Here is a 25,402-nt window from a genome sequence, read left to right as displayed (position 1 = left end):
AACAGACCCTCTTAAGTTAACACCACTAACTTCAGCTCAATTTATGCTGTTTATCGTGAAGCTCAAGAAGTTTCTCAGAATGCTTTAATAGGCTGAGGAGAGGAAGACATCAGGTGTCACCCTGCCCTTACTCAGAAAGGTGCATTGAAAGCGTGTTATGTATTTTCCTCAAAGATATTTTAAAAGATTTTGCCCCTTGAGGTGACTAGTTACTAGAAAGTGAGAAGATGGTGGTGTGCTTTCATTTTCTTGCAATATGAAGTGTTGCAATACTCTGTTATTTCTTCCCAGAGAGTCGAGTTATGGTGTCGTTTAATGTAAGTGGTTTTGAGGTGTTACTAGGAAATCAAAGAAAATTGCGCAATACCCTGCCAGAATGTTCTCGGACTCCTGGCAGACTGATTTCCACACCGGGACCTGGGCATGTTCATGATGATGCTGTGCTGTTGTTTTCCCGTTTTGAAGGAGTCAGATGCAGGAGAAGGAAATAAACAGTAAGAGCATGCTAGGCCCTAACTGTAAAGATCAATGAAAGCTACCACTGCCTTTTCTTCCCTTTATGCCTAAGGCTTGCTTCTCCCAGCTGTCAGTCAAAAGTCCTTAGTTCTTGCCCTGTAGCCCACAGCTTTGTAACATATTTATTCAGGAGAGTACATAGATCAGTTCGAGTGGATATGCAGACAGATGAATGAGGTGGATATTTACAGGTGTTGGCTTCTCTCTCATTTTTTCCTCTCTCTCAGTGGAGAAGACAATCACTGGATATGCAAACCGTGGAACTTGGCCAGAAGCCTGGATACCCACATCACCAACAGCCTTAATAATATCATCAGGCATAGGGAAAGCAGCCCAAAGGTTTGAGAGCATGGTTTTGAATGTGATTTAAGGGAGGAATTGGAAAAGCTGCTTCATAGAAGGACTGAAATACAAAGAAGGAAACTTATTTTCTTCAAAATTCATATGCTGGCCATAAGCATACAGTTTCAGTGAATTCTGAATTTATTCAGATTCAAATTGGTCAGTTCCATTTGTTGCAGTGATGAACTCTGAGTCTAGTGTTTTCTAATTTAAAAAATAAAACTTGCCCTTACAGTAATAAATACTCCAGTGTGGTGCTGCTTTAATGCTAATCCTCAGACTGGCAGATGAACACGCGTTAGCTATAGTTAGTGTTGGTCATAAATTTTGGAACAATATTTCTTCTGTCCCCTGGTTGATCGTTATTGCTGATCCACAGCTCTGCTCAGTGGCATAAAGTACCATCTTTGCCAACAATAGATGAATCGTGGAGCTTTTTATAGGGAGTCTGCAATGTGCAGTCATACGTCAGAGTGTCACTTCAGCTATATTTTTGGTGGTATGTGGACTGCATGTATTTTCTGGAATTCAGAATTGCTTCACATTTCTAGTTCAAAACAAGATCACTGAAATCATAAATAAAATTAATTTTGTGATTTTTAAAAATTAGTATATTCTGGCCTCCCACTTTCCCCACTCTGATGTCAGAGTTTGATAAAAGATTCCTATTTGCATAACAGCACTGTGTATTTGTGCACATTTCTAAAGAAAAACTGAAACAGATACAAAGATACCTTAAATCATTGAGATCCAGTGACACTTTATTTTCATTTCAGTTGAATTATATTTACTGTAAGTGTATTTTCCTTTGTTGCAGGTAGTGTGCAAATATATTGAGAATCCAGTCTTGTTTCATCGAGAAGATGTGGGGATGGTTAAATTTGACATCCGTTATGTTGTATTGCTGCGGTCCATAAAACCACTCAAGCTGTATGTCTATGACGTATTCTGGCTGCGCTTTTCAAATCGGTAATTACATTCTCCTCATTAGTGTGGAGGGGTGTAGAATTAAATCTGATACCTTGGAAACTGAGGAATTGTTGTATTCCTTAGGGCATTTTCACTTGATGACTTGGATGACTATGAGAAGCATTTCACAGTCATGAATTATGCTCCTGGTGTAACATTAAAACAGGTAAGCAAACAGTCAAAACACTCCCTCACCTTTCCGTTGTTAGAAAATCTTCCAGAACCTCCTTTGTGACTGTTGCCAAATAACCTATTTCACATCCACTTAAACAAGCAGTCAGTGTGTTGAAAGTGCTCCAAGTCTTAAGCAAATATTTTCATAGACTCTTCCTCCTCTTCCTAGTCATCTGTGATTATACAAAGTAATACAAACCTACATCCTGAATATAGCCCACATTGATAGAGATCAGTAAAAGAATTACTAAAATAGCAACTAATCGTTGTCAGAGACTTCAGTGTGATCTTTTATAACAGGAAATACTAGAACAAGGAAGGTTTTCACGAACTAATTCCCTAGTTCTCCACCTGGGTTTGTATGAATAGCAAAAAAATATTTGCTGTTTCATTCTCTTGTCATCTGATTGCTCAGTCATTCACAGCTGAAACAGTCTTTGTTGTTAAACTGTTTTAGGTACACTGTGAAGAATTTATTCCTCTGTTTGAAAAACAGTATCCTGAATATCCTTGGACAACGGTACAAGTAAGTCAACAATTCATCTTTCTCATGTAAATGTTCATGGATCTTTTTTTACTCAGCAAATTAGATTTTCCAAAAGTGTTGTGGTTTGTGAGTTTTGGTTTTTGTTTGGTTTTTTTGTTTTGTTTTTTGTTTGTTTGTTTTGTTTTGTTTTTTCTCCTCGTAAGACATATTTCATGTGTATCAGTTCTACAAAGGACAACAAATGTTGACCTTTATTTTAGAAGGATTTGTTAACTTAGTGGAATTCTCTCTCAAACATTTTGTTGTTAGCATTTGAGAATTTTATTTTGCGTTTACACTCTAAGAATTCTTTATATTAGACTTAGTAATAAAGCTAGTCCTGACTACCCTCAGGATCCTCGGAGCAGGATCTTTTTTTCTTACGAGTTCCATCTCTTTTGCAGACGGTTGCCAATAGTCTAAGCCCAGAGATGTGGAGACCTAGTGTTTCTTGCAAAAAGGCAGAACAGTCCAGAATATAAAGTGTGCTAATCGCTGCAGATGTTGCTCACATGACTGTGGAAAAGTTGTTTTCAAAGCCTTCACTACTCTTCAGTAGAATATTAACTCTGATTCTGAAAAGCTGAACCATTGAAGTATTCAGACTCTTGCTTCCTTTGTTCTGAATGGCTTCACAAGATAAGGAGTTGTCAGAACAAGGAGGAAACTGAAGGAAATAGGAAATTACAATATATAGTAATCTCGGTGAAATGGCATCACAGATTTTTATTTCTCTATTTTAAGCAGAGCTGTAGGTCTAAAAATCTCCTGGTACACTATCAGGTTTGCTTGCTGTGCAGTGCACTTGAGGTTCGCTTACAAGATGAGGACATGTCCAGCTGTGGCATCACAAGTGGCTGATAGAAATACACACTGCCCCTGCTCCAGGGGTACTGTGCTTAAAGGGTTACACTGCTAGATTGGATGGTGCAAAGGCTGCATTTGTATACAGTGGCCTATTTAAAAGAAAACAAGTTTGACTGGTCTTCTCTCTTCTTTAAGACTCCTTCATCCACCAGCATAATATCACTGAGCTAGTAAGTTAGAACCCTGTCTGTTAAATTAAATCTTGCCTTTGAGACTGCAGTGCAGAATTTCTAGCTGCTGCTGTAGCTTCTCTATGTCAGCAAGCTGACCAGAGCCCTGTTCCTGGTCATTGCATTAATGGCTTTTCACACGAAAACAGCTGGTTCCCTAATACTAGGGTATCTTTTATCTGTGAAGAGGAAGCTCCAAATACTCTAGTTCCATAAAGCATGCAGGAAGGCAGATGATGGCCTTCTCATTGATTTTTCTAACTAATTCATGCTGAAAGACAAAGCTGAATGTGACGAGATGGTTCAGAAACATGCACAAAACTGAATTGTTGTATTCTTCCATATTTATCAGGAGCTAGGATGTGCAGAATAAATGTTAGCTGAGCATTTATATGTGCATATGCTTTCAAAAGTGAATAAATTACCCATCTGTGGGTTGATTTCCATAAAATAATTTACATCAGTTTTAACTAGAACTTCATATCCAATCAATGATACTCCGAGTATGACAGGTTTTGCAGCATCAGGTTTAAAGTAGTCTAGAAGAGACTACAAGGGGTGAAGAGAGAGATGTCAAAATGTGTACCGTAGGTTACCCAAAGTGGTACTGTGTGCAGAATAGCAAGTATTACACCATCTTTTTGTTTGCCAAAGGAATGGTTCACTGCAGTATAAACTCAGTGCTAGAGTTCACACTTTTATGTTCTATTACACTTTCACCTTGATTACACTTTCACCTTGGATATCTCATTGTTTCTCAAAATACCGATGTAGTATGTTTTAAAATCTCCATGTCCCCACGATTTTTAGAGAGGTGTAAGTAGGATTTTTTTTCGTGCAGAGTAAAACAAAACTAAGCTAGAATACAACTTAATAGGCAGAAAGAAGTCAGAACTTCACAGTTGTACTGCTAGTGTTCACAGAACTCTCCTGGGTTTTCTTTTTCTCCTCCTCTATATGTAAATGCAGTACTGTACATAATGCCTGTGAAGGGAAGTAATTCTAATATTAAATGCCCTATTTTCAGGATTTCCATAATACTGATTTGTTCGTTGGAAAAGTCCATGGATATTGGTGGTGCTCGGTGCTTTCACTGTATTATGTTCAGATCTAAATGCACATTTTGAAGCTAATACTGCGCAGATTTTCATCTGTTGGCTGGTGTAATCAATACAAGCTCTTCAAAAAGCCATATGAATTAAGTTATGAAAAACATGTTTATTGCTTTTATGGAACCTCACTTCTCATTCAGAGACCTTTTTCTGTTACTAGGCAAATATTTTTAAGGCATTTGCTGAATTATTCCAAGTTGCTTCAGCTAAACCTGCACCTCTTGGCATCTGTGACTATCCATCATCAAGAGCAATATATGCCATTGACTTGATGCTTAAATGGGACACAGGCAGAGATGGTGAGAAGCTAATTTGTTTGAATGTTGGATTCTTTGTATTTATTTCTTCTGTCTGAACTCTTACTGTTTTTCAAGCAGTACGAGCTGCGTGTTCTGTGCCTCCCACTGACATTAAAGTGTATCTGGAGTTGCAGATATGTGGCATTAGCACCTGCCATGTTGGTTAATAGTGATGGTGAGGTAGCTGTTAACTGTGCTTGGCTGAGTCCTTGTTTCCCTTGTGCCTCTGCTACTGCCATTCTCTGTTTAAATAAATAAATAAATAAAGAATTAAAAAACCCACACAAACAAACAAATAAAAAAAAAACAAACAAAAATCACACACACACAAGAAAACCCCAATTGTACAGCAGCAAGTTTTCTTTCAACGTTTGTGGCGATAGAATGTCTGAATACCTCTCTCTTTATGGAAACCTTAAAGACACCTTACTGTCTCTGGCTTCCAGGCTTGCCCAGTGTCTTCAACACACAGTTACTTAATAAGGCAGGGAAGAGACCATCTCGGTGCTATTGATGTTCTCAGGACCATCACTCAGTTGTTACCAAGTCTCTACAAGAATGTGTATGTGAAGTTGTTTCATGTTAGTGTCACAGCATGGCTAACAACTACCTGGAGCCTTTCTTCCAGCCAGTTGTGGAGGACTGGTAGCATAACTTGCCAGGGTGAATTATTTATTATTGCACTGAGAGGCTCAAAAATGTTCTGTAAGCATGCCCAACCCAGACACCTGTCACTTGTAGGTAGGAAAGCAGCAGAAGCATCAACACAAAAAGGACTCATTGGGGGAGTATTAAACAGAACTGAGTGTACCCTTTTCTTGTGACATTGTGGCCATTGGGACACAGCAAAAATTAATTGCTTGTGCCCAGGTTTGCTGGAGGAGTGATTAGATCGATGCTGGTTGGGTTCCCCTCCCCCAGTTCTGCAGTGACTGATTCTGTAAATACTGAATCACTTCCATGGAGTGAGATGCTTGAGAAACAGTTGAGCCTTTCCTGTTCAGATCAAGTGGAACAAGGGCTTGAATTTGGGTCTGCTATGTCAATATTGAATGCTCTTTCAGCTATCCTGGAGTGTTTTTCAATGGGAGAAGCAAAGTAACTCACTATTTTTACTACCTCGAGGGAAACTATTATAGTAAAAGGACCAACCTCGCATTACAGCTCTGGCTGAACTGTGTAGGTCCCTAGCCTTTTGAAAATGGGGGCGTGGGTGCCGAAGTCACGGCTGTGATGCTGTAGGCAGCCAATGAACAAATAGGCTAGTTGCTTCTGTGCAGAGCAGAATATGGTTTACCTGTACAGCAGAGGCTTGTACCCTCACTTAACAATCTCAACACCAGACACGAAATAAAATCCTTTGTTTCTCTTTGCACCGAATGCATTTGATTCTGAACTGTACTGATGAAGTTTTCAGAGAAAACTAAACTTCCTAACTTCCTTCTAGAAGTGAGATGAAGTGGCAGGTGGGAGTGGCTAGAGCATAAAGGAACAGGACTGCTAGAACTGGAAGTGTAGATAACTAAGAGCTTTAAGAAAGGAATGTTTGTACTAAAACGTGAAAGGAGAAGCAGAATTTTCTGGAAGATGTTTCAGACTGTCTCAGGCAAGATAGCTGTATCGGGGAGATCCTGTTAAATTGCAAATTTTCATTCTAAATGAGGTATTGGTTTAGCGCAGTGATTGCAGAATCTGTTGGATAATTGTCCTCTAGGTAATGGTGGTAGAACAGACCTCTGTCCCTCCAAAAAAAAACCCAAACCCACTGAAATAAAAACACCCTGCTGGGTTGCCAGCTTGGGTCATAAACGAAGGCTTTTTTTCCAGTCATTTTCAGTAATCTCTGTAGAGCTTGTATTAAGAGGCAATGTTTGTGTTCCCCTTTACAGGGAAAAGAATTATGCAGCCTCAGATCCTGGAGGTGAACTTTAATCCTGACTGTGATAGAGCCTGCAAATACCACCCTACTTTTTTTAATGATGTCTTCAGCACCCTATTTCTGGATGAAACAGACAGCTGCCATGTGACGTGCATTGTCTAGCCACAGGAGTCTTGACTATTAATTTTCTTTCCAGATATGCTTAACAGCAAGATTTATATTTCAGTTCTATGAGCTGCTGATGCAACTATTTTCCTATACTGGTAACACAGGAAAAAAATTCCTATCAGAAGAATATGCGTATACCATATACTGTATTGATAATCATTTCGTCTGCATTTTTCTTGTCTTGCTTAGTTCTATAAATCATCACTTTGTGTTGACCAAATGTCTTATTGAATATGAGAAACCTCAAAATAGAACAATAACTGGAGCAATTGACTTGTTTCTCAGGTAGCCTTATTGCTTGCTTGCTGGGAAACATTGCATAAGTTCCCCATGTCAACATTAAAACTGTAATTTACTGAATCATGTTGGAGTTTGTATATTTCTTTCTTATCTATCTCTCTTATACAAAGATCTAAAATGTTCTGATAGAAAAATAATATGGTATTTCAGTGCAATGAACTACTAGAGTGATGAGATGAAAAGATGAAAGATTTGTTGACTCTTCTGTCGTTTTTTGTTTTGTTTTGTTTTAATTTAAATAAAGACAAACAAAACACACAACACTTAAGAACCCTGTACTGCTGGCTGTCCTCCTTAGTCTGCCCCTTAAAGAAACTAGATTTCTGAGATTGGTTCAGGCAGGAAGTGAGAAGGATGCAATGTCTAGAGAAGCACAGGAATGCAGGAGAAGCCTGAAGAAATGAGAGATCTGGGAACCTCTTCTAGAAGCCCAAGCAGTCTTTGGACTCCAGAGTCCAAATAACTCCTTCCTCCCTCAAATCAGGGTAACGGGCTGAAATTTAGCAATTTTAGGCTATATTTATGTTCCTTTGTATGTATGTACAAGTTGCAAAAATTCTGCTGTCATGAAGAATTATGAGGGTAGTATTTTTTTAAGCTAGTTGCTTAAAAGCAAGATCTGCTTGAGAGCAAAGTACAGTTATAAAGTTGTATAAATGTTCTAAACCTTGCTTCAAGCTTTGCAAATATGCAACATCTTATCCCTCATGATCAGGAGGGGAGAGGGATATTTTAGGCTATTTCAGACTGGTCTGCAGAAACCTACTTCTTTCCAACTGACTGGAACATAGGCTGGAGAAATAAACCATCTGTGTGTTACAAAAATTCAGTCGCTGCACAGGTGGGGCAGAAGGGAAAGCTGGATTGCACAGCCAGAAGTGGTGCTGACAGCTGTATCAGTCTCCTGTTCGCGAGTCAGAACTTTTTTGGACTCCTTACTTTAATGTGATTAAAGAAACATGGTGAAGTGCTTAACATAGATGGTGTGACTACTTCCGATGCAGGGGAAATGTTTGTCTGTGCTATAGAATATAGCAAGGAGTGCTTGAGACTGGATGTAAGGGGACATGCGGTGCTGCTCAGCAGATGTACTTTTCACTTGTAGGAGTGCAAAAGGCACTTTCTGCCTTAAAAGTACCTACAAATATGTAAGAAAGTACCTGTGGATCTAGAGTAAAGGGGAAGGTTTCCATCACCACAAAGGGAAAAATAGTGTCACGCTTAGCAAACCAGAATTACTTTTAAAAAGTAGCACAATTTGTGTAGTGGGACCGCAAGCTGTGGGCAAAAATAGTCTGTTGTGGAGCTCTTTGACAAAAGAGATGTTTTTATCTTATAGGAAGCAACTGATTGAACTAAGCTGATCTGGTTAGTGATGCTACCAGATCAACTACCATAACCCTGAAGACGAGAAACCCTTGTTTCTATTTCAAAGCAGCTAAAGTGAGAAGGTGCAGGTAGGAGACACTGGTAGCTACAGTGTATGCACTGCCTTGCTGGGCAACAGACCAACTTGTGGCCTGGCTGCCGGCTCCACTGTCAAGGTCTAGTGGTGAACTGGCATCACACTGAGGGTCCAGGTGAAGTACGTTAGTGCTGTTTGGCCAGTGCTGCTGGTGATGCCTCAGAGGTGTGTGCAGGGAGCTGCTGAATATTTGGGTCCTCTCAGTTTCTGTCCAGGTGCTCTGAATTTTCTGTTTTGTCTCGCCCATTGAAATGGTGAGAAGAGAGGAAGGAGGGCTATCTTTGAGGCTGTAGCATCCTGTTGACTTCAGTATTTTTATGCTCAAAACCATTTAAAAACAATAAAACCAGGAACAAGATTAATAAGTTTACATGTAATTTAATACATTTAGCTGACACTAGATTATACAGTGCTTCAAAGTGGGAAGGCACAAATTGTGAAAAAGATCTCATCTTAAACATTTCCAGAGTACACTGACAGGTACCTAATACCTGGCAGCCATAGTAGGGGACATCATAGCACTAAAGCACCGTGTTTAGTGGTAAACATGAAAGATCCAGGCCACAATCATACCTGTCACTGTTAGGAGCAGCTTTCTGGAAGCTGGGTTAATATACAGCTGGATTTCTTCCTCTGAACATAATGAAGTTGGAGTTCATGCTTAATTCTGGTAATAGTTAAAATGCCTTTGTCATATAAAATATAATGCTGTAATATAGAAAACTAGTACTTTTCAATGAGTACTATCTTTTAGTTTGCTATAAAACCCAGTCAGGCATACAGCCCTTTGTGACTTGCCTACTAAAGGCGTATTTGTTTTAAACAAGTACTGCTTTGTCAACTTGTAATTAGCAAATTAATAGCATAAGTAGTTCAGCTAAAAATAAAATAAGGCCATAATTTTATTTAGGAAATTCTTCTGAAAAAAAAAAATCTTTTTGGCTAAAAACCGTTTATTCAGATTGCTTCTTGTTGCGATTGTCCTTCCAGATACGGTAATTGAGTGCAGAAGCCATGGTTAGCCAAGCTAAATAAGGAACCATCAAATAAGCTGCTGTTTTCTTGATGTTGTACCAGGAAGCAGTTGTAGCTGTTGCTGTACCAGCCGTGAGCAGGAGAGTTGCCAACCCCTGAAACACAGAAGATGGTTAGTGGTGTTTTTACTCGCTGCATTTTCTTGACTATAGTCTTTGTGTGGCTCTTTCACTTAGCTCTGGTACTTGTTGGATCCCTCTGTGAGTTAATTCCTTCTCAGAAAACCAGACTCCTGAGTTATGAGTCAGTTCAACTCATGAAACAATACAACAGTCACAAGAAAGTGCATTGCAGCTGGGAACAGGAGAGGGAGAATAAAATCCCTCTCACCCATACCCTCTTTTTTTTGACAGTGGAATTGTTGCATTGACTATAAACAGCAAGTCACTGAGCTAAGTAAACTTATCCAGTCTTTTCACATCGTAGATGCTGCCTGAAGTGATGCAGTGTGAATGAATCAATGATGGACTGCAAAGTCTTCCACTATTACCTGTATATTTAAAGAACCAGGCAAATATTTTTTATTTTTATTTTTGTGGCAAGCTGTTTCTCTTCAGGCTGCAGAAAATTAGTCTTGCCTAAAATGAGTGCTGATTACCTGAGTAATGTTATGATAAGCTTCTTATCACTGCTGTTTGCCAGAGATACCTAGGAATTTTAGTAAGGCATAAATGTTTATATTTTCTAGTCACACAAAGCTCTTATCAAAGGGTGACAGAAAGAGCTTCTTGAAATCTAAACATTTAAGGATGTTGTAGATATGTAAATTCTCTCAGATGGCTGCTGGCATGCATTAAAAGAGAATTTTAGAAGACTACTGCAAGCCATATTCTGTACTCAGGCTCATTTTCCAAGAGGAAAGATTATGACACCAAACTTTCATCTTAGCACTTTGAAAATGACAGCAGAAGCCTATGATTAAGAAACTTACTTTTCCACTTACCCATCCCATTTTGTGAGCTCCAAAAAATATTGGAGTCCATGCCCAGTTTAATGCCAGCTGCCCTACATACAGACCCAGAGGAACCACCGACTTTTCGTTGAAGCCTCCCAATTCCTTCCACACTAGGTAGGAGCCATATCTGGAGAAAGCAAATGTAAGGTGTAATTCAGTACACTGGTTAGAAAGCGACCACGCGTTCTTGATCAAATGAAATTACTTTGGTGCTAGGGTCTAAATTCGTTTGGAAAAGTAGGTAACCCAGATACTGCTTGGCACAGTAAATTACTTCACAGGGTTGATCACCTGCTGCAGATAGCAACATGAAGAGAGGAAAAATTCCCTGTCCTGCCAGAGTTCTCACTTCTAGGTGCAGAGAAGCAGATGACCTACTTCATTTCAATCTTAAAAGAGAAAGCCATGTTGAAATGGAGACAAGTCTAAGGTGCAAAGGTAAAAGGTAAGTCTCTAAACAGTGAAGAAACTGTTAATTTTGGTACTGTGAGGTGGTGCTGTAAAAATAAACTAAAAACAAAAAAAAAAAAAACAAACCACCACAATCCACTACCATTTTAAGTGGGTGAAATTAATGTAGGAGAAGTAGGAATTGAGTGGCATCCCAAAACACGGGTGAGTATGGAGATAGATGGTATTAGAGCAGGAGGAACACCAAAGTCACTTTGCAGAAGGAAAGGGACAAAGATAGGGAGAGCAAAGATTTTAGGAGTTCTGTGGAAAGAATTAACCACTAGGAGCATCCAGCATCCTTCCTGTCTGCAGGATCCTGACTACTAAGAGATCTTCCAAAAATATTTTGAACAGCTGCTCTTAATGCCACAGAAGAACAGTTCACTGAAGGGATCACAGAATGTAAGGTGCTAAAGACAGGAATTTTCAGGATTTGGGAGATTTACTAAAGTAAGGTTTATTTTTGCACTGAAGGAGCCTGACTAGAACAGAAGACATTCATCACCTAAGATTATTTTGCTCTTGTTTGACTTTCCCTTTAGACATTAGCTAGATTTCAATCCAGATGACTGCACAGCCATTCCACGTGACTACAGTAGAATCCCCTGGATGAAATGCCAACATCTGGAATTACACACTTGTTTCAGATTTAGTGACTGAATACTGATTCCATCCTGGTAGGAATGCCAACTGGACTGTGTGCTATGCTGGACAGCAGGGGGCTCATAGGTATTTCTGCTGACAGTGGAGCAAAGCTGGAGACCAACTTGTAAGTGTTATTTTTTTTAGGAGCAGACAAACATCCATAAGAGTAATTGCAAGGAGTTTGTCTTCATTTGTAGGTTCTACAAGAAGGATTTATTTTTTTTCTATTTAATTCAGTTAGTGACCCAAGCTTGCTTCTTGGCCATTACTTACATAAGGACTGAACAATGCAGCTTTGATATCTTGGCAGTTTGATTGCAGAGAGTATTAAAAAAAAAAAAAAAGAAAGGGGGGGCAGGGTAAGCATTAGAAACTTAACGGTTTATCTTTGTAAAAAGCATCAGGACCCAAATCTGTTCCTACGTGATTTACAGAGCCACAACAGTTGTTCATACTTTCACTTCAGAACAAAATCAAGATATACAAATCTGCTAGGAAGTTAAATGTCAAGAAAGGCGTGTAAGCTTGACTTGCTTTTTGTAAGATTTAACTTGCTTTTAGCTGTGTCTTGGTTTTAATGTACTCAGGAGATTCTAAAGGAATGAGATGTCTTGATCATTCAAGGAATGTGTGCACATGATGGATTACAGAAGAAAAGGCCTGGTAATAAATACGATCTTTTCACTGAGCTAGGTGTATAGTACATACCTGGGACCACCCACCTCAGAATATACTGATTCTGATGTTATCAAAGTGGTCAACTGTCACAAGTTGGACTTTAAAAATATTTAATTTTATATCCAGGTTTATGATGAGAAATCCAGAAACAAGGTTACAAATTGTGCAGTCAACTTGAAGGAAGCCTGTTGTGGGAAAGCCACTCAGCTCTTGTCTCTTTGAGAAAAGGCATTTTTTTATTCACAGAACAGTAATGATCTGATTCAAATGCTAACTCTTGGAATATACAACAGTAGAGAGCAACTTTTAAAAGTACACTGTGTAAGAGGAAAAAGAGAATACTGATGGGAAAGGAGGAACAGTACATGTGGCTGTAAAAATTGCAAAGCTCTTCTGGAAAGAAAAGGAAACCAAAATGAGAGAATGTGAGAGAGCGCCAGTTGAGCATTCAGATACAGTTTCAGACATTGCATCATTGCTGTATTTTGCAACAGGTGGTGTGGTATTTAAGATAACCTGCAGGATGACCATGTAATGGTAGCTTGGAAAAAATTCGGTCTCTTTGAAACTTTATAGTTAAGCCAGTTCTATATACGAACTACAAATCACTTAAAAATGTACCAGCAGGATGGAAGAAATGGGAGGGGTGAGCCGTAAAAGGCATATTGCAGCCTAAAAACTATTACTGTTGGATTGGCAACAATGTGTATTTGATAAGTAGGAAACAACATGCCGAATCTTGGTATGTAGCTAGTTCTTAATGACCCAGTGCAGAAGAGACACAAAGCATCACTTTGTGCTTGGGAGCTGCACTGAGCTCTGTTCCTCTACTGAGGCTCTAGGAGCAGAGTGCTACCTCTCCTCTGCGGCGCAGCTCACCAGAGTTAAGAGAAAAGCATGTAATGTCGGGTGGACAGCTTCTAGAGCAGTTTGTGAGGAGTATCAAAACTGCCCAAACAATCTCCTGAGACAACCTACCTCTATAAATATTTTTGCTACATCTTATTAACAGCTGACAAAATACAGTATTATTAAATTCTTAAGGTACTTGTGGGAATGGTATTTGGCCTTGTGATTCCCCATTCATTTGACAGTAATTGCTGTGCTATCAAGTATTTTAAACTAGTTAAATAAGGAGGCAGTAGATGGCTTCACACATTTACAGTTTAACAGCCTCGCAGTTTTATTTGAAAGGAGGTGTATATTTTTATTTTGATTTCTTTTAACTGAGCTCTGTTAGAACAGTTCTATCCCAATCCCCCCTCTCTTTCTTTTTATTTTCTAAAACTACTGAAGGACATACATAGAAGAAATCCCAGTGCTGCCTTGCTCCATCACTGCCAGCTTGGCAGGTCTTCCCCTCAGAATGGATGAGGAAAGCACATTAATGACAGCTTTTCAAACTCCTCATGCATACAAAATGTCCTATCAAACCCACACACAACTCCCAAAACATGTTTTTACCTGTTAAACAGGCAGCCTGACATAGTTTCTTACAAACATACAGCCACAGGAATACAGTAATAGTTCTCTGGCCCAGCATTATACAATAAACACCTTTGCAATCAGGTAAGTGCCTTAATACAATATGAAAAACATACCCCATAGATGTATAGAGAGTTCCCCAAACAGGAGCAAACACCCAGTTGGGTGGACACCAGGATGGCTTCTGTAGAGATTTATACCACCCTGGGATTTCCTTTTTGGTTATCTTGCTTCCTAAAAATCCTCCTGCATGGGGCAGAAGTGTGAAACCCACTGCTGGGGCCCAGGCTGGTAGCACTTCCATCGAGACAGTGAATCTGAAACAAACCCAAACACGGTGATTGGCAGAGCAATTTTTTAAACAAAACTACAAAAATACTCCATTTTTCGCTGAGTTTAGAAATATGTGTAGGGTCTGATCTACAGCCTCATCCTGTCACTGAGAAAGACTTCAGCTGAAATTTATGGATCTTTTACCAGGTTCACTGGACAATACTTGCCCCCATAAAGGAACCTATCATTTACATTTGTGAGAGTGGGTGCTGAGGCCTTTATTTCCCTCTCAGCTTTGTGCAGTAAGATTACTGAATTTTACCGACGTGAATGTTCTCACTCATAAGTATGCCAGAGGAATAAAGCAGTTTGATACTATTTGAACTTGTGGGGGGAGGAAAAAAAAAAAAAAGCACTAAGCCTGTATTTCTGTATGCACCCAAAGGCCCATTCACTCAATGAAATGGCGTAGTCAAAAGTAAGAAAACCGTGTGCTTTCCTGTACTCAAGCAAAATAATCTTATACGTGGTGTTGCATTTTTAGCCTCAAAAGCATGCTAAGGATGCTCAGCAGCTAGTAAAAGTTGATGTGAATTAGTAGCAGACACTTGAGAAGCTGCCTTGGAAAACAAACACCGGGGAGGACAATGATAAGAGAAGCACTTAAACGATGTTTTGCTAAACAAGGAAGGAGCTCTTAGTGGATAAATGGGGAGTACACCTGTGACTTCTTTGTGAAGCACTCAATCAGTTGCAGCAATCTTAACTGCCAAGCCCATAAAGTGTACTGGATTAAAGTTGCCTATAGAAGTAAGACTAAGTAATGCCTTGCTCTGGTAGGCTGTGCTGCTTTAGTTAAGAGTAGAGGCAGCAGTAAAAAAAAAAAAGTAAGCAAGTAAGCAGGAAAAAGCTTCATTACAGATTTTCTGGGCAAAAGCCAAATGCTACAGAAGAGCTGTGTTTAGCTTGCTAAAATGTAAACAGATTAGAGGTATGATAAAAAAGGGCAGAACCGAAATGCGTTATTTTTTCAAATATAGTGTAGGCAAATACACCCAATTCCTGTTCATCTGTTACGCAGGAGGGGGAGACAGCAGGAAGGAATATATGAGAGATTGCAGCAGTGGGGAAGGAACAACTGTGGAAGCCCCAGGAGCAAACACAAAGTTTTAAGAGCATTTCAGAGGCTTGTCAAAGAGAAGTACCTTATTGACTTGGCTGTTTTCTTGGCCTGTGTTTAAAAGATTTTATTGCTATAGATATGGCTGGTGGGATAAGGAGGCAGGGAGTGGGGAAGAGGAAATCCCACTTGTTACAGATGTGCTTAAATGAATAGGAAATAGTGCACAGATGACGTTGCGTTGTCGCAGTTCGGCTGGCACAGTGGATTTCTGTTTGGAGAACAAGTATAAGCTTGGCCAGCAAGGGAGCTCTCTTGCATTATGCTTTTTGTCCCTGTACTCGGGGGTCTGCCCATACAGTTATGCAGATTTAACAAAGAGATTTCAGTGTTTGGGACCACAAGCCAGATTGCATGGGATCAAGAAAAATCCCAGTGGTAGAAGCAAAGCAGAATTTTGAAGGCAAACCAGAGAGTGCGGAGGGACCGGTAAAGCATGCAGGATTAGAAAGCTTGTAGGGAGTAAACACAAAAGGGCATGTAGGCTGCTGGCTGTGGGCATGCCTCAGGGGAGAGTCGTGGGAGGGCCGTGAAGGGGAATGCACACACACAAAAAAAAAGGCAGCAGACAAAGCAGTACAACAGTCTACGTTAAAAACAGAGGAAAAGAATGAACGAGTGAAAGAAAAAATAAGCAGGAAGAATTCAGAACTAAGGCTGGGGAGAAGTGGGAGAACGATATGCTAGTCTGCTGGAATAGAATCAATCAGGCCTTGGGTGGAGGATGGACAACAAGGAAAGCAGGAAAAAAATCTGCATAGCTCATCGCTGCAGTCATTGCTGCCATACTTCCTGCCTAATGGCTTCTACTTGCTACTTACTAGGGAGTGTCTCAAATGGAGTAAAGGGGGTTGCATGTTCTCCTATGCCCAGATCTGTATTGTTACTTTCCTGGGGGAGCAGACTGTCAGCTGCAGTTTACACTACTTGTCACCCCTACTGACAGCATGAAAGGCTTTGCTTTTACCGGGATGTGAAGGAATTGCTATCTGCAGAAGCAACAAGGTGTAAGGGGATCAAGAGCTCCAAGCACAATGATTTTCTTTGGTTGCCTTCAGTTAAGTAATTCACAAAGGTTAAGTTAGAAATTTAAAGTTGCTAAGAGCTCGCTAATTCTTTACCCTATCATTCTTGCTTTGCCTACAGACAGAACACTAATCTTAGTTCCCTACACATGCTGTAAAGTGCTGGTCATCTGTGCAGCTCCAGTATGGCTGTCAAATGCTAGTATTTTTTAAGTGATAAGCAAGGACCCAAAGGGGTTTATGCTTTATTTGGACGTAACAATATCAGGGTGGTTTCCTGCAGGTATTAAGCAACTGGACTTTGTCAGAGGTTCTGTCACCTTCACCCCAGGGAAGAAAGTCTGAAAGTGTCTGGCAAGCTGGAAGTGCTAAATGCTACTGAATTGGAAAAATACTGCTCTTCTGTAGTCATTAGTGAATAAATGATGTAGCTACACATCTATCCCTGTGCATGTTGGAGAAAGAACGCTGAAATAATTCTTAAGTTACAAGAGAAAGAAAATCAGGCAGGCAAATAGAAATGGGGAAGGCACAAAGCAAAGAAACAGGGAAGGGGAAGAGATTGAACATACTGGCTTGAATTGAATGTTGGTGTCCCAGTCTTTTGACTTTATTACTACTAATTATATACTATGTTTTCCAATAGTATTTCTCAGGACTTCCTAAGCATGGCAAAATACTCTCTCTTGCATAGTACCAAGGAGGAAGAGAAACCAAGCCATGCAGCAAAATTGGAATGTGCTGGTAGGCTCAGTCTACTAGACCACAGCTGTCCATCAGCCATGGGAGTTCCTGTATTTTAATTCCCAATAAATGAAATACTAGCATCATTTTCCCATAAAAAGCAATAGCTATCTCAGGGAGCAGCACTAGCTGATCTGGGAAGAAGCCATGTCTGTTTTCCTCTGGTTACTTGGTGTAGGTCTTCAGTCAGAGAGTAAGTAAAAGGCAGGGATGCACTGGAGAGTGGGTGCATTCTGTCAGTGCTGTAGCATTTATTTGGTTAGCTGTGCAGCATAAGATCCATGCAACCTTTATAGAACGCCCAGTTTTTGAAAAGTAATGTAATCACAGAGTAGATAAAGGATTATCAGCCCTGACTTCCTTTTAGTGTATAGCTGATAATCCTGAAATTACTTGGTGATAACTTAGAAGGCACAGGCTTGCTAACACAGCCCCTCTGGCTGCATCTATGTTACACAACCTAGAAATAATTACTACTTTCCCAATCACATCCCAGCTCCACTTCAGGGTGAGATCTGGTTACACAATATTCATACCAAAGAAACCGGGATGTCTGTGGATGACAGCTGCAGTGTGCCCAGCAGGTATCTGCCTCTACAAACCACCACACTTAACTTGTTTGTTTCTGTTTCCACCCCTTATCTCTGCCCTGCAACATTTTCTTCATCATCCTGCCCATTTTCTGTTTAGCCCTAATCTGACTTCAGGCAGTTTCAGCAATGCAGTGAGGGCTGCAGCAGGCCAGTTTGTTTTACAAACGTAATAATTTTACTAGGTATTCAAAACATCCAACTTGCCCAAAGATTATTCTAACTACATAAAGTAAGAAGAGAAATAAAGGGGGGCAGAGGGGGAACAATATTGCAACTTGCGGCCTACTAGGTTTCTCTCTTTTTGCAGGTCATTTCCCTGTAGTGGTATAACGTGCAGAAAATCAAACAGAAGGTTTGTGTCCTCTTTCTGGAAAAAAACATTGCATACCCCAAAAACTGGATGAGGTGTGCTATGGAGGGGACTAGATGTATCAGGACAGAGGAGCTGACTTGTTTCAGCCTGATGAAAATGAATTAAACCACTTCTTTGCTTCAAGCAGGTCTCTGAAAGGCAAGTGGGCCCCTTCCCCTTCTCTGGGCACCCCCAGGGAGAGCTCGGTCAGTGGAAGGAGAAGGAAGGAAAGGACAACTACTTTGATTGATTTTTTTTTTATATATATATCTTTGTTCTGATAAACCTCTGACTAATCCCTTTCTTGTGCAACTTAGTGCTGGCTACCCAATCACATGGGGCTTAAATTACAGCTATTGCATTAAAAATACAAAGGAAAATCTCTCAGCAGGGCTAAATCACCCACGCGCCTCTGAGGTCCTGCCCCTTTTGAGGTAGATTGACAAAGCTGTGCAAACACTGGAGGTGGGGGGCATTCCCCAAGATATATACTCTCCCTCCCATCCTCTACAGTGTATTTTTTTTGAGGGCAGATGAGGGTATACCCAGGCCTGAAAAGGCAGCACTTTTTTTCCTGGGGAAAAGGCTTCTTCCTGAGATAGCTGTCTGAATTAAGGGGTACATACTTAATTTATATTTATAAACTATTTATGTCTGTTGTGGCTTTAGCTCCTGGGAAACTGCAACGCTAAAACCAAACTTATGTCACGGTCTGTGACGTAGAATATGGCTACCACAAAAAAAGCAATCTTGTATTTGTTATCTAATCTCAAGTAATAGAGAAATTTAAACCAATATATATTATAGAATATAAATACAATATAAATATCTAGCAACTAAGTGTATCATATATGTTTATAATACGGATTTCTAATTAAAAATTTTTGAATTTGTATTTATTTAAGGATATAATGTATGGTGTACTCATCAGGTTTAGCGATAACAAATCTCACTGCCTAGGTTACATTTCTTTTGAAATGGCAGAGCACAAGTTGTGCAAATAAATCTATGATTTATTGAAGCTTCACAAACTGGGAACAGAACAAAATCTTCCCAGGTGATAATTTGCCATTTACTGCTCAATCTCTTCTAATTTTCCCTACGTATGTTTGTATAAAATCCTCTGCATGCAGTCCACTTTAAAGACCAAACATCCCTTTGACTACCTTCCTTCCTTCCAGCTACCCAACCTCCTGCGGTAGGTTTTTCTTCTTTGTCCACCCACTTAGAGACTGTCATCTGTATTTATATTTTAAAAACTGGAGTTTCTCTTGGATGTGGCTAGTTTAAGTGCTTCCTAGGCCTGACTTTTTTTCAGCTTGCCAGTTATTCTTTCAACAGAGTGAGATGTAGTGAGCGCCACATCCAAGGGATGCTTTAATAGCAGTGGGACGTTCATAGGGTGTCACCACTGGTGAGTCTCGAGTGCTTTATGAGTGGTCTGCGCCCTTTACAGCAAGCCAAAGATTAAATGGTAGTGCCGAGGTGCGCTCGCAGCCGCAGTGTTCCTACCTGGGCTGCTGTGGTGGTTTGCAGGAACTGGGCTCTGCCCTGGGCTTTGTCTCTGAAAACATCAAACAAGCAGGTCACAACCATGGGTGTGTCGGGCATCCGGCAGGGTGAATTTGTAATCTGGTGGCCTAGCGCAAAAGGGGCGCCCCGTGCTGCTGGGGCTCGTGGGGCAGCTGGTAGGAAGGGTGCCTGAAAGCTCTAGGCACGAGCTACACACAACAAAGAGCAGCAGTTACTCTCCGAGTTTTCAGCAAGGTACTGCCTCAGTTGGCCCAGCTGGTAACGTGCCACCCAGCATCTCCTCAGGGCTTAGCATAGGAGGTGTTATCGCTTACCTTACAGGTAGAGGCAGCCGTGGAGTGGCATGTAGTCGTACATATCATATATTACTACCTATATATTTCAGCTGACTTGAGAAGCTTCACTGGCTTTTCCAGGTATTTTACCCAGAGGTTGACAGAAGTGGAGGAAACCATCTTACAGAGCAACATAGGATAGAGATTAGAAAAGTGAGGAAAACCTGCTCACAGTAATCCTTTTGAATCGGCCCGAAAAAAAAAAGTCAACAGAATTTCTTGCTATTCTGATCCATTTTCCTTCTCTGGAGTTACGCTAATACAATCTCTTGCTGAACTGCTCTGTGAAGTCTGACTCGCTGCTTGATACTGTTTCATAACCTTAAGTGATGCAAAGTCATTGCACAACAGCAACTTGGCATGGCAACTTTCACTTCTTTTCTTTTTTTTAACAATCCTGCCATTGAACACTCACGTTAGTAAAGTGCATTTTGTGCTGATTTTTAAGCACCACTTGGAAATTAACAAAAAAAATAAAAAAGGCCTTTCTTTCACCCTTCATGTCCAATTAAGAGCAAATTACAGCGACATTGAAAGAAGACCCCTGTGGCTGAACAGTAGCCTGAAACAACCTTCACTGGAGTTACTAAACTTCAGTAAAGCTGCGCTGTGTGAGAAGGCAGAGCTGCGGGTCTCTGCTCTGGGGTCACCGGGTCTGACCCGACGGCTGCGGAGCCGCCTGCGCGCACAGCTGGGCAGCTGCGAACCACTGCAGAACTCGGACGCAAAACCAAAATTCATAGTAAGCTTCCTTCTTTAGCTCTCTTTTTAAAACAAAACAAAAACAAAACAAAAGACAAAACCCAATGCTTTCCATGCCAAATACCGGCATAGCAAAGCAGTCGGTGTTTGCCGGACCGAGCCCCCCCTGCCCGTGAGCTGCGGCACCGGCCGCCGCGGGTGCCGATGTCCCGGGCGGCGCCTCCATCCGCCCCCCGCGGCCGGTCCCGTCCTGCCCGTGCGGGACCCTTCGCGCTCGCCAAAGGACGAGCCCCAGCCTCGCTCGCCCGCCCGGCCCAGGGTGAAGCGTGGTCGGGTGGGGCCCCTCCGGCAGCTCCGCCGGACCCCGCTGCGGAGCTGCGCCGCCCCTGCGGGCTCTCCCGCCTGGTTCCGTCCCGCAGAGGGGGGGGCGCCGGGCAGCCCCGGCGTTACCTCCGCTCCCGCGCCGCCGCCGCCTGTCGCGCCTCCTCTACCGGGAGACGGCAGCGGCGGCGGCGCCCGCCCCCAGGGCCGCCCGGGCCCGCCCCGCCCCGAGGAGGGACCTCCGCCGCCGGGCGGGAGGAGCGGAGGGGAGCAGCGCGGCGTGGGCCAGGCCCAGGGCGGCGGGTGCCGGCCGACCGACCTCGCTGCTTCCCTCCCCGCCTCCCGTCGCCTCGGCGCGGGGGGTGGTTGCCGGCAGGAGCCGCCCGGTTCCCGTGGCAACGCGGGGCGCGGCGGCGGCGGCGCAGGCGGCCGGGCGGCGGCCATGGGCAGCTGGGCCGCGGCGCCATGGCGGCTTGGTGGCTGCAGCGGGCGCGGCGTCCTCCGCGGCGTACCGCGGCGGCAGGCCAGCTCCCGCCCCGGCGGTGGGGACCCGGCGGCGACCCTGAGCGACCTCCTGCAGAGCTCGGTGGGGGCCGAGGAGCCGGGGGCGGCGGCGGCGTCGGGGGCGAGGCGGCAGCGGCGGTCCCCCCGGGAGGGCACGGTGCTGCTCTTCCCCGGGCAGGGCAGCCAGTTCGTAGGGATGGCCCGCGGGCTGCTGCGGTACCCCGGCGTGCGGGACATGTACCGCCTGGCCGAGAAGGTGCTGGGCTACGACCTGCTCTCCCTCTGCCTGGAGGGGCCGCGGGACGAGCTGGACCGCACCCGGCACTGCCAGCCCGCCGTGTTCGTCGCCTCCCTGGCCGCCGTGGAGAAACTCAACCACCAGCAGCCTGAAGTGAGGGGCGCGCCGCGGCGGGGGCCGGGCGGGCGGGAAAGGCCGGGCCGGGCCGGGCCGGGTCGGGCCGGCGCGGCCTCCTCGGGGTGAGGCCGGGCCCCGCCTCGGGCCCCGGAGCCGCGTGGCCTCGGCCCCCGGCAGGGAGCGGGGCGGGACGGGGCGTCCCCCGGCGGGATCCGGCTGATGTTTGGCCTCGGGTTCTGTCTCCGTGCAGGTGGTGGAGAACTGCGTGGCGGCGGCGGGGTACAGCGTGGGGGAGTTCGCGGCGCTGGTCTTCGCTGGAGCCCTGGGCTTTGCCGAAGGTGCCCGGGAAATGTGTTGAGCCCCACCCCCCTCCGCCCCCAGTAGCATCTCTCACCCCCGCCACATGCTTTTTCCAAAGTCTCACCTGTTTCCGCTGTTTCCCTCCCGCTCTTTTTTTTTTTTTTTTTTAATTAGAAGATAAATTTTACTTTCTACTTCCGCTGTTCACCATAATATGTGTAATACAGCATTAAAAGCATTGACGTTTCACGAGAGTAAACAGCCACCGTTTCTTGCGCACAGATGCAAGGCGCCTTTAACGGTATTTTCTCGGGGCTTGTATTTACTGAGCGTCTCTGTTTTTCTCCTTAGCGCTGTACGCGGTGAAAGTGCGCGCCGAAGCCATGCAAAAGGCGTCGGAAGCTGTCCCCAGCGGAATGCTCTCGGTTATCGGTCGGCGAGAGGCAAATTACAAATTTGCCTGCTTGGAAGCCCGTAAACACTGTGAATCGCTGGGTATAGAAAACCCTGTATGTGAAATTTCAAACTATTTGTTTCCAGACAGCAGAGTCATTGCAGGACACTTACAGGTATTGCTTCAGAATCACTATCCCTTTAGTTGAATTTAATATCTCATTTTTTTAAAAAACGTCCATTGTGCACTTCCGTGTGGAAGTTACGTACAGCCTTAGTTTGTCCAAACAAAAGTATTTGATCTCTGGGATTTTTTTTTTCCAGTGTGTGCTCAGTTGCTGGGTAGGGAAAGGAATCCCTCTATCAGGATAAAAGCCTGGTGAGGTGATTCTTGTGGGGTGACTGAGTAAACCTTTGTCATGCAAGACTCTCACTTCTCTCTCTCTTTTATAGGCTTTGGAGTTTTTGCAGGAGAATGCCCGAAAATATTATTTTACGCGTGCAAAAATGCTCCCAGTCAGTGGGGCTTTTCATACCAGACTTATGGAACCAGCAGTAGAGCCCCTGGCTGAAGTCCTAAAATCGATTGAGATTCAGAAACCACTGGTCTGTGTCTATTCCAATGTTAATGGCAAAAAGTACATGCACTCAGAGCACATTCAGAAGCTGTTAGTGAAGCAGGTGGTTTCACCTGTTATGTGGGAACAGACCATGCATTCTGTATACGAAAGAAAGCAAGGAACAGAATTTCCTTACACGTATGAAGTGGGGCCCGGGAAGCAACTAGGAGCCGTTCTCAAAAAATGTAATTTAAAGGCCTGGAAACAATATAATCATGTAGATGCCCTGCAAGATGAGGAAGCAGCAGAGGCCTAAGTAGCCTTTTGAGAAAAATCCACACAACTTGTTTTTTCTGCCTAGTTTAAGACTAACTTTGTGCTCCCAAAAAAGGGGGTCTTAAACATTCATGGCTTCTCATGATGAAAAGAGCACCGTGCGCGTAGCTGCAACGAACATTTTCCTTCCCCTGTGTGCCTCAGGTGTGGAAGGGCAAAGTCTGGCTATTTCATCTGTGTCGGGACTGCAAACCTGCCAATAAACACAGCAAATAGCTGCCTGTTTGGCCTCAATCCTGCAAGCAACTTCCGCTCTTAATTGGAGTGGGAGGAGCATGGATTCGAGTTAAAGTCAGTAGCTTTGGCTGGCCGTTGCAAGGGTCTTCTGCATGGACACAGGGGTAGAGCCAGGCCGTTGGCTCTGGGTTGTGGAGGGCTCTACGCTGGGCTTGAGGGTGCATTTAGAGGAGCCATCCGGTTCACGTGACTTTCGGTACGTTGGTGATCCTGTTTTCTAACTTGACTGACTTGTGGGATGTTCATCTGTGTAAAAGTCTTTTATTTTGTGTCCGTATTGCCAGGTAGCAGCTGGGTAAGCCAGAAGATGTTATTAGGAACATGGTTTTATTAAGGTTAAACTGTAAATAAACTATAAAGCTTTTCTTGGTATTTTTAATGCTGTGGGGTGCATCATTACTGGCTCATAGTCCACACGAGGATGGAAGTAATTTTCTTTCCAGCTGTCCAGTGCCACGTTGGTTGTACTAAGTTACACAAGAAACATTTAACTGAAATAAAAAGCTTAACAAAACTCCTCACCTCCCCAGAGGTGCAGAGCTTTTGTGATCCCTGGCCAAGCCTCTGAGGCTGCGTAGGCTGTTTGGGTGAACTGGCTGAATTGGCCGTTTGGATGACTTGTCTTGACAGAGCGGAAAACAGCAGCGCTGGAAACTTTATGGAAAGATCTTTTTGGGGGCACCTTTGGACAGGGTGAACCCTGTGGTAACTGAATGCAGGGGAGGATGATTTGAAGCCTGGTATTTTCGTTGTCTCTATATTTTTGACTGTGTTTTGCCAGCTTGTCCATTTTCCGAAAGCAGGAGACGAGCTGGAGAGGAGCAGGTTGTCCCAAGCCCTCCTGGAAAGAGCTTCCCAGCTCCCTTGTTGGCACCGACTGTCCTTGGATGGGTGAGGGCTGGTGGCTGGTCCTTGGGCTGGCTGGCTGTGGGGGGGAAGGCTCGCTGGCTCCAGCACCGTCCTTCAGTGCTTGCAATGCTTGAGGTGACACTCGGAATGGCTTTAGCACCAAATTTGTGGGTTTGGATTCTGTAACCAACCCTTGGTTTATTAAAATAGGTACGGTTACGCTATGGTATCGTGCTGCCTGTGCAAGGTACCCGCAGGGTGCGCAGAAAATGTGTGCTGGCTTTGTTTGCTCTTTGTCTGTAAGGGGTACTGAAAGCTTTAGGAAATATGAGAGAACAATATTTGCAAGGGGATCAAGTACAAACTGGAAAAAGGAAAGGTTACATGGTGCATATTAAAGTGTGACCCGAAGCTTCAACTGAAGTCTAGCTTTTTTTTTTTTTTTAAATGGTATATTTAGCAGATAGAGTAAAAAAATTAGGATATATTACTTAAATGAACATACATGTCTTCAATAATTGATGATGAAATGCAGAATAAATTCAAATTATAGTATTTCATAATATCACATTTCTGAAAGGGAAAGTGAATTTTAAAATACTAGCCTCAGTTGTGATTGCTTAGTAGAGTAGAGTATATTATTCAACAGTTCTTTTGTGAACTGAAATTGGCAGCTGAGCCTGCCCTTACAGTACAAATTCCACTTTTGGCATGTGTAAACATTAACTATTAGTAAAATACAGAAGAATTTGTCAGCTATTGGACTATTAGA

The 25,402-nt window shown here is 43.0% G+C and overlaps 3 protein-coding genes across 4 annotated transcripts in view; 2 read left to right on the top strand and 1 right to left on the bottom strand.

Moving 5' to 3' along the window:
- TTLL12 (tubulin tyrosine ligase like 12) overlaps nucleotides 1-7,382 on the top strand; it is a 29,825-nt gene extending 22,443 nt beyond the window's left edge. The window contains exons 9-14 of the mRNA XM_086757540.1: nucleotides 744-855; nucleotides 1,676-1,827; nucleotides 1,912-1,993; nucleotides 2,459-2,527; nucleotides 4,837-4,975; nucleotides 6,865-7,382. Coding sequence (XP_086613666.1) covers nucleotides 744-855; nucleotides 1,676-1,827; nucleotides 1,912-1,993; nucleotides 2,459-2,527; nucleotides 4,837-4,975; nucleotides 6,865-7,016 — 706 coding nt within the window. The 3' untranslated portion in view covers nucleotides 7,017-7,382. The remainder of the gene's footprint in view (nucleotides 1-743; nucleotides 856-1,675; nucleotides 1,828-1,911; nucleotides 1,994-2,458; nucleotides 2,528-4,836; nucleotides 4,976-6,864) is intronic.
- Nucleotides 7,383-9,149: 1,767 nt separating this feature from the next.
- Nucleotides 9,150-21,277, bottom strand: TSPO (translocator protein). Of its 2 annotated transcripts, none has more exons than XM_086757522.1 (4): nucleotides 21,226-21,277; nucleotides 14,155-14,355; nucleotides 10,766-10,904; nucleotides 9,150-9,917 (listed from the first exon to the last, which is right to left on the bottom strand). In XM_086757522.1, exons 2-4 carry the CDS (start codon nucleotides 14,340-14,342, stop codon nucleotides 9,741-9,743), a joined length of 504 nt encoding a protein of 167 aa, XP_086613648.1. In that variant the 5' UTR covers nucleotides 14,343-14,355; nucleotides 21,226-21,277; the 3' UTR covers nucleotides 9,150-9,740. The 2 variants fall into 2 exon arrangements, with proteins under 2 accessions (XP_086613648.1, XP_086613656.1); XM_086757530.1 differs by lacking the exon at nucleotides 21,226-21,277 and adding an exon at nucleotides 20,238-20,512.
- Nucleotides 21,278-21,334: 57 nt separating this feature from the next.
- Nucleotides 21,335-24,153, top strand: MCAT (malonyl-CoA-acyl carrier protein transacylase). Its single transcript, XM_086757481.1, has 4 exons — nucleotides 21,335-21,991; nucleotides 22,206-22,293; nucleotides 22,607-22,824; nucleotides 23,102-24,153. The coding sequence occupies exons 1-4, from the start codon at nucleotides 21,539-21,541 to the stop codon at nucleotides 23,522-23,524; spliced, it is 1,182 nt and encodes a 393-aa protein (XP_086613607.1). The 5' UTR covers nucleotides 21,335-21,538; the 3' UTR covers nucleotides 23,525-24,153.
- The last annotated feature ends 1,249 nt before the right edge of the window (nucleotides 24,154-25,402 follow it).

This window comes from Chlamydotis macqueenii, chromosome 1 (genome assembly GCF_036417535.1).
Source record: "Chlamydotis macqueenii isolate bChlMac1 chromosome 1, bChlMac1.mat, whole genome shotgun sequence".
Taxonomy (NCBI): Eukaryota; Metazoa; Chordata; class Aves; order Otidiformes; family Otididae; genus Chlamydotis; species Chlamydotis macqueenii.
This window is presented reverse-complemented; position numbering and strand designations above follow the sequence as displayed.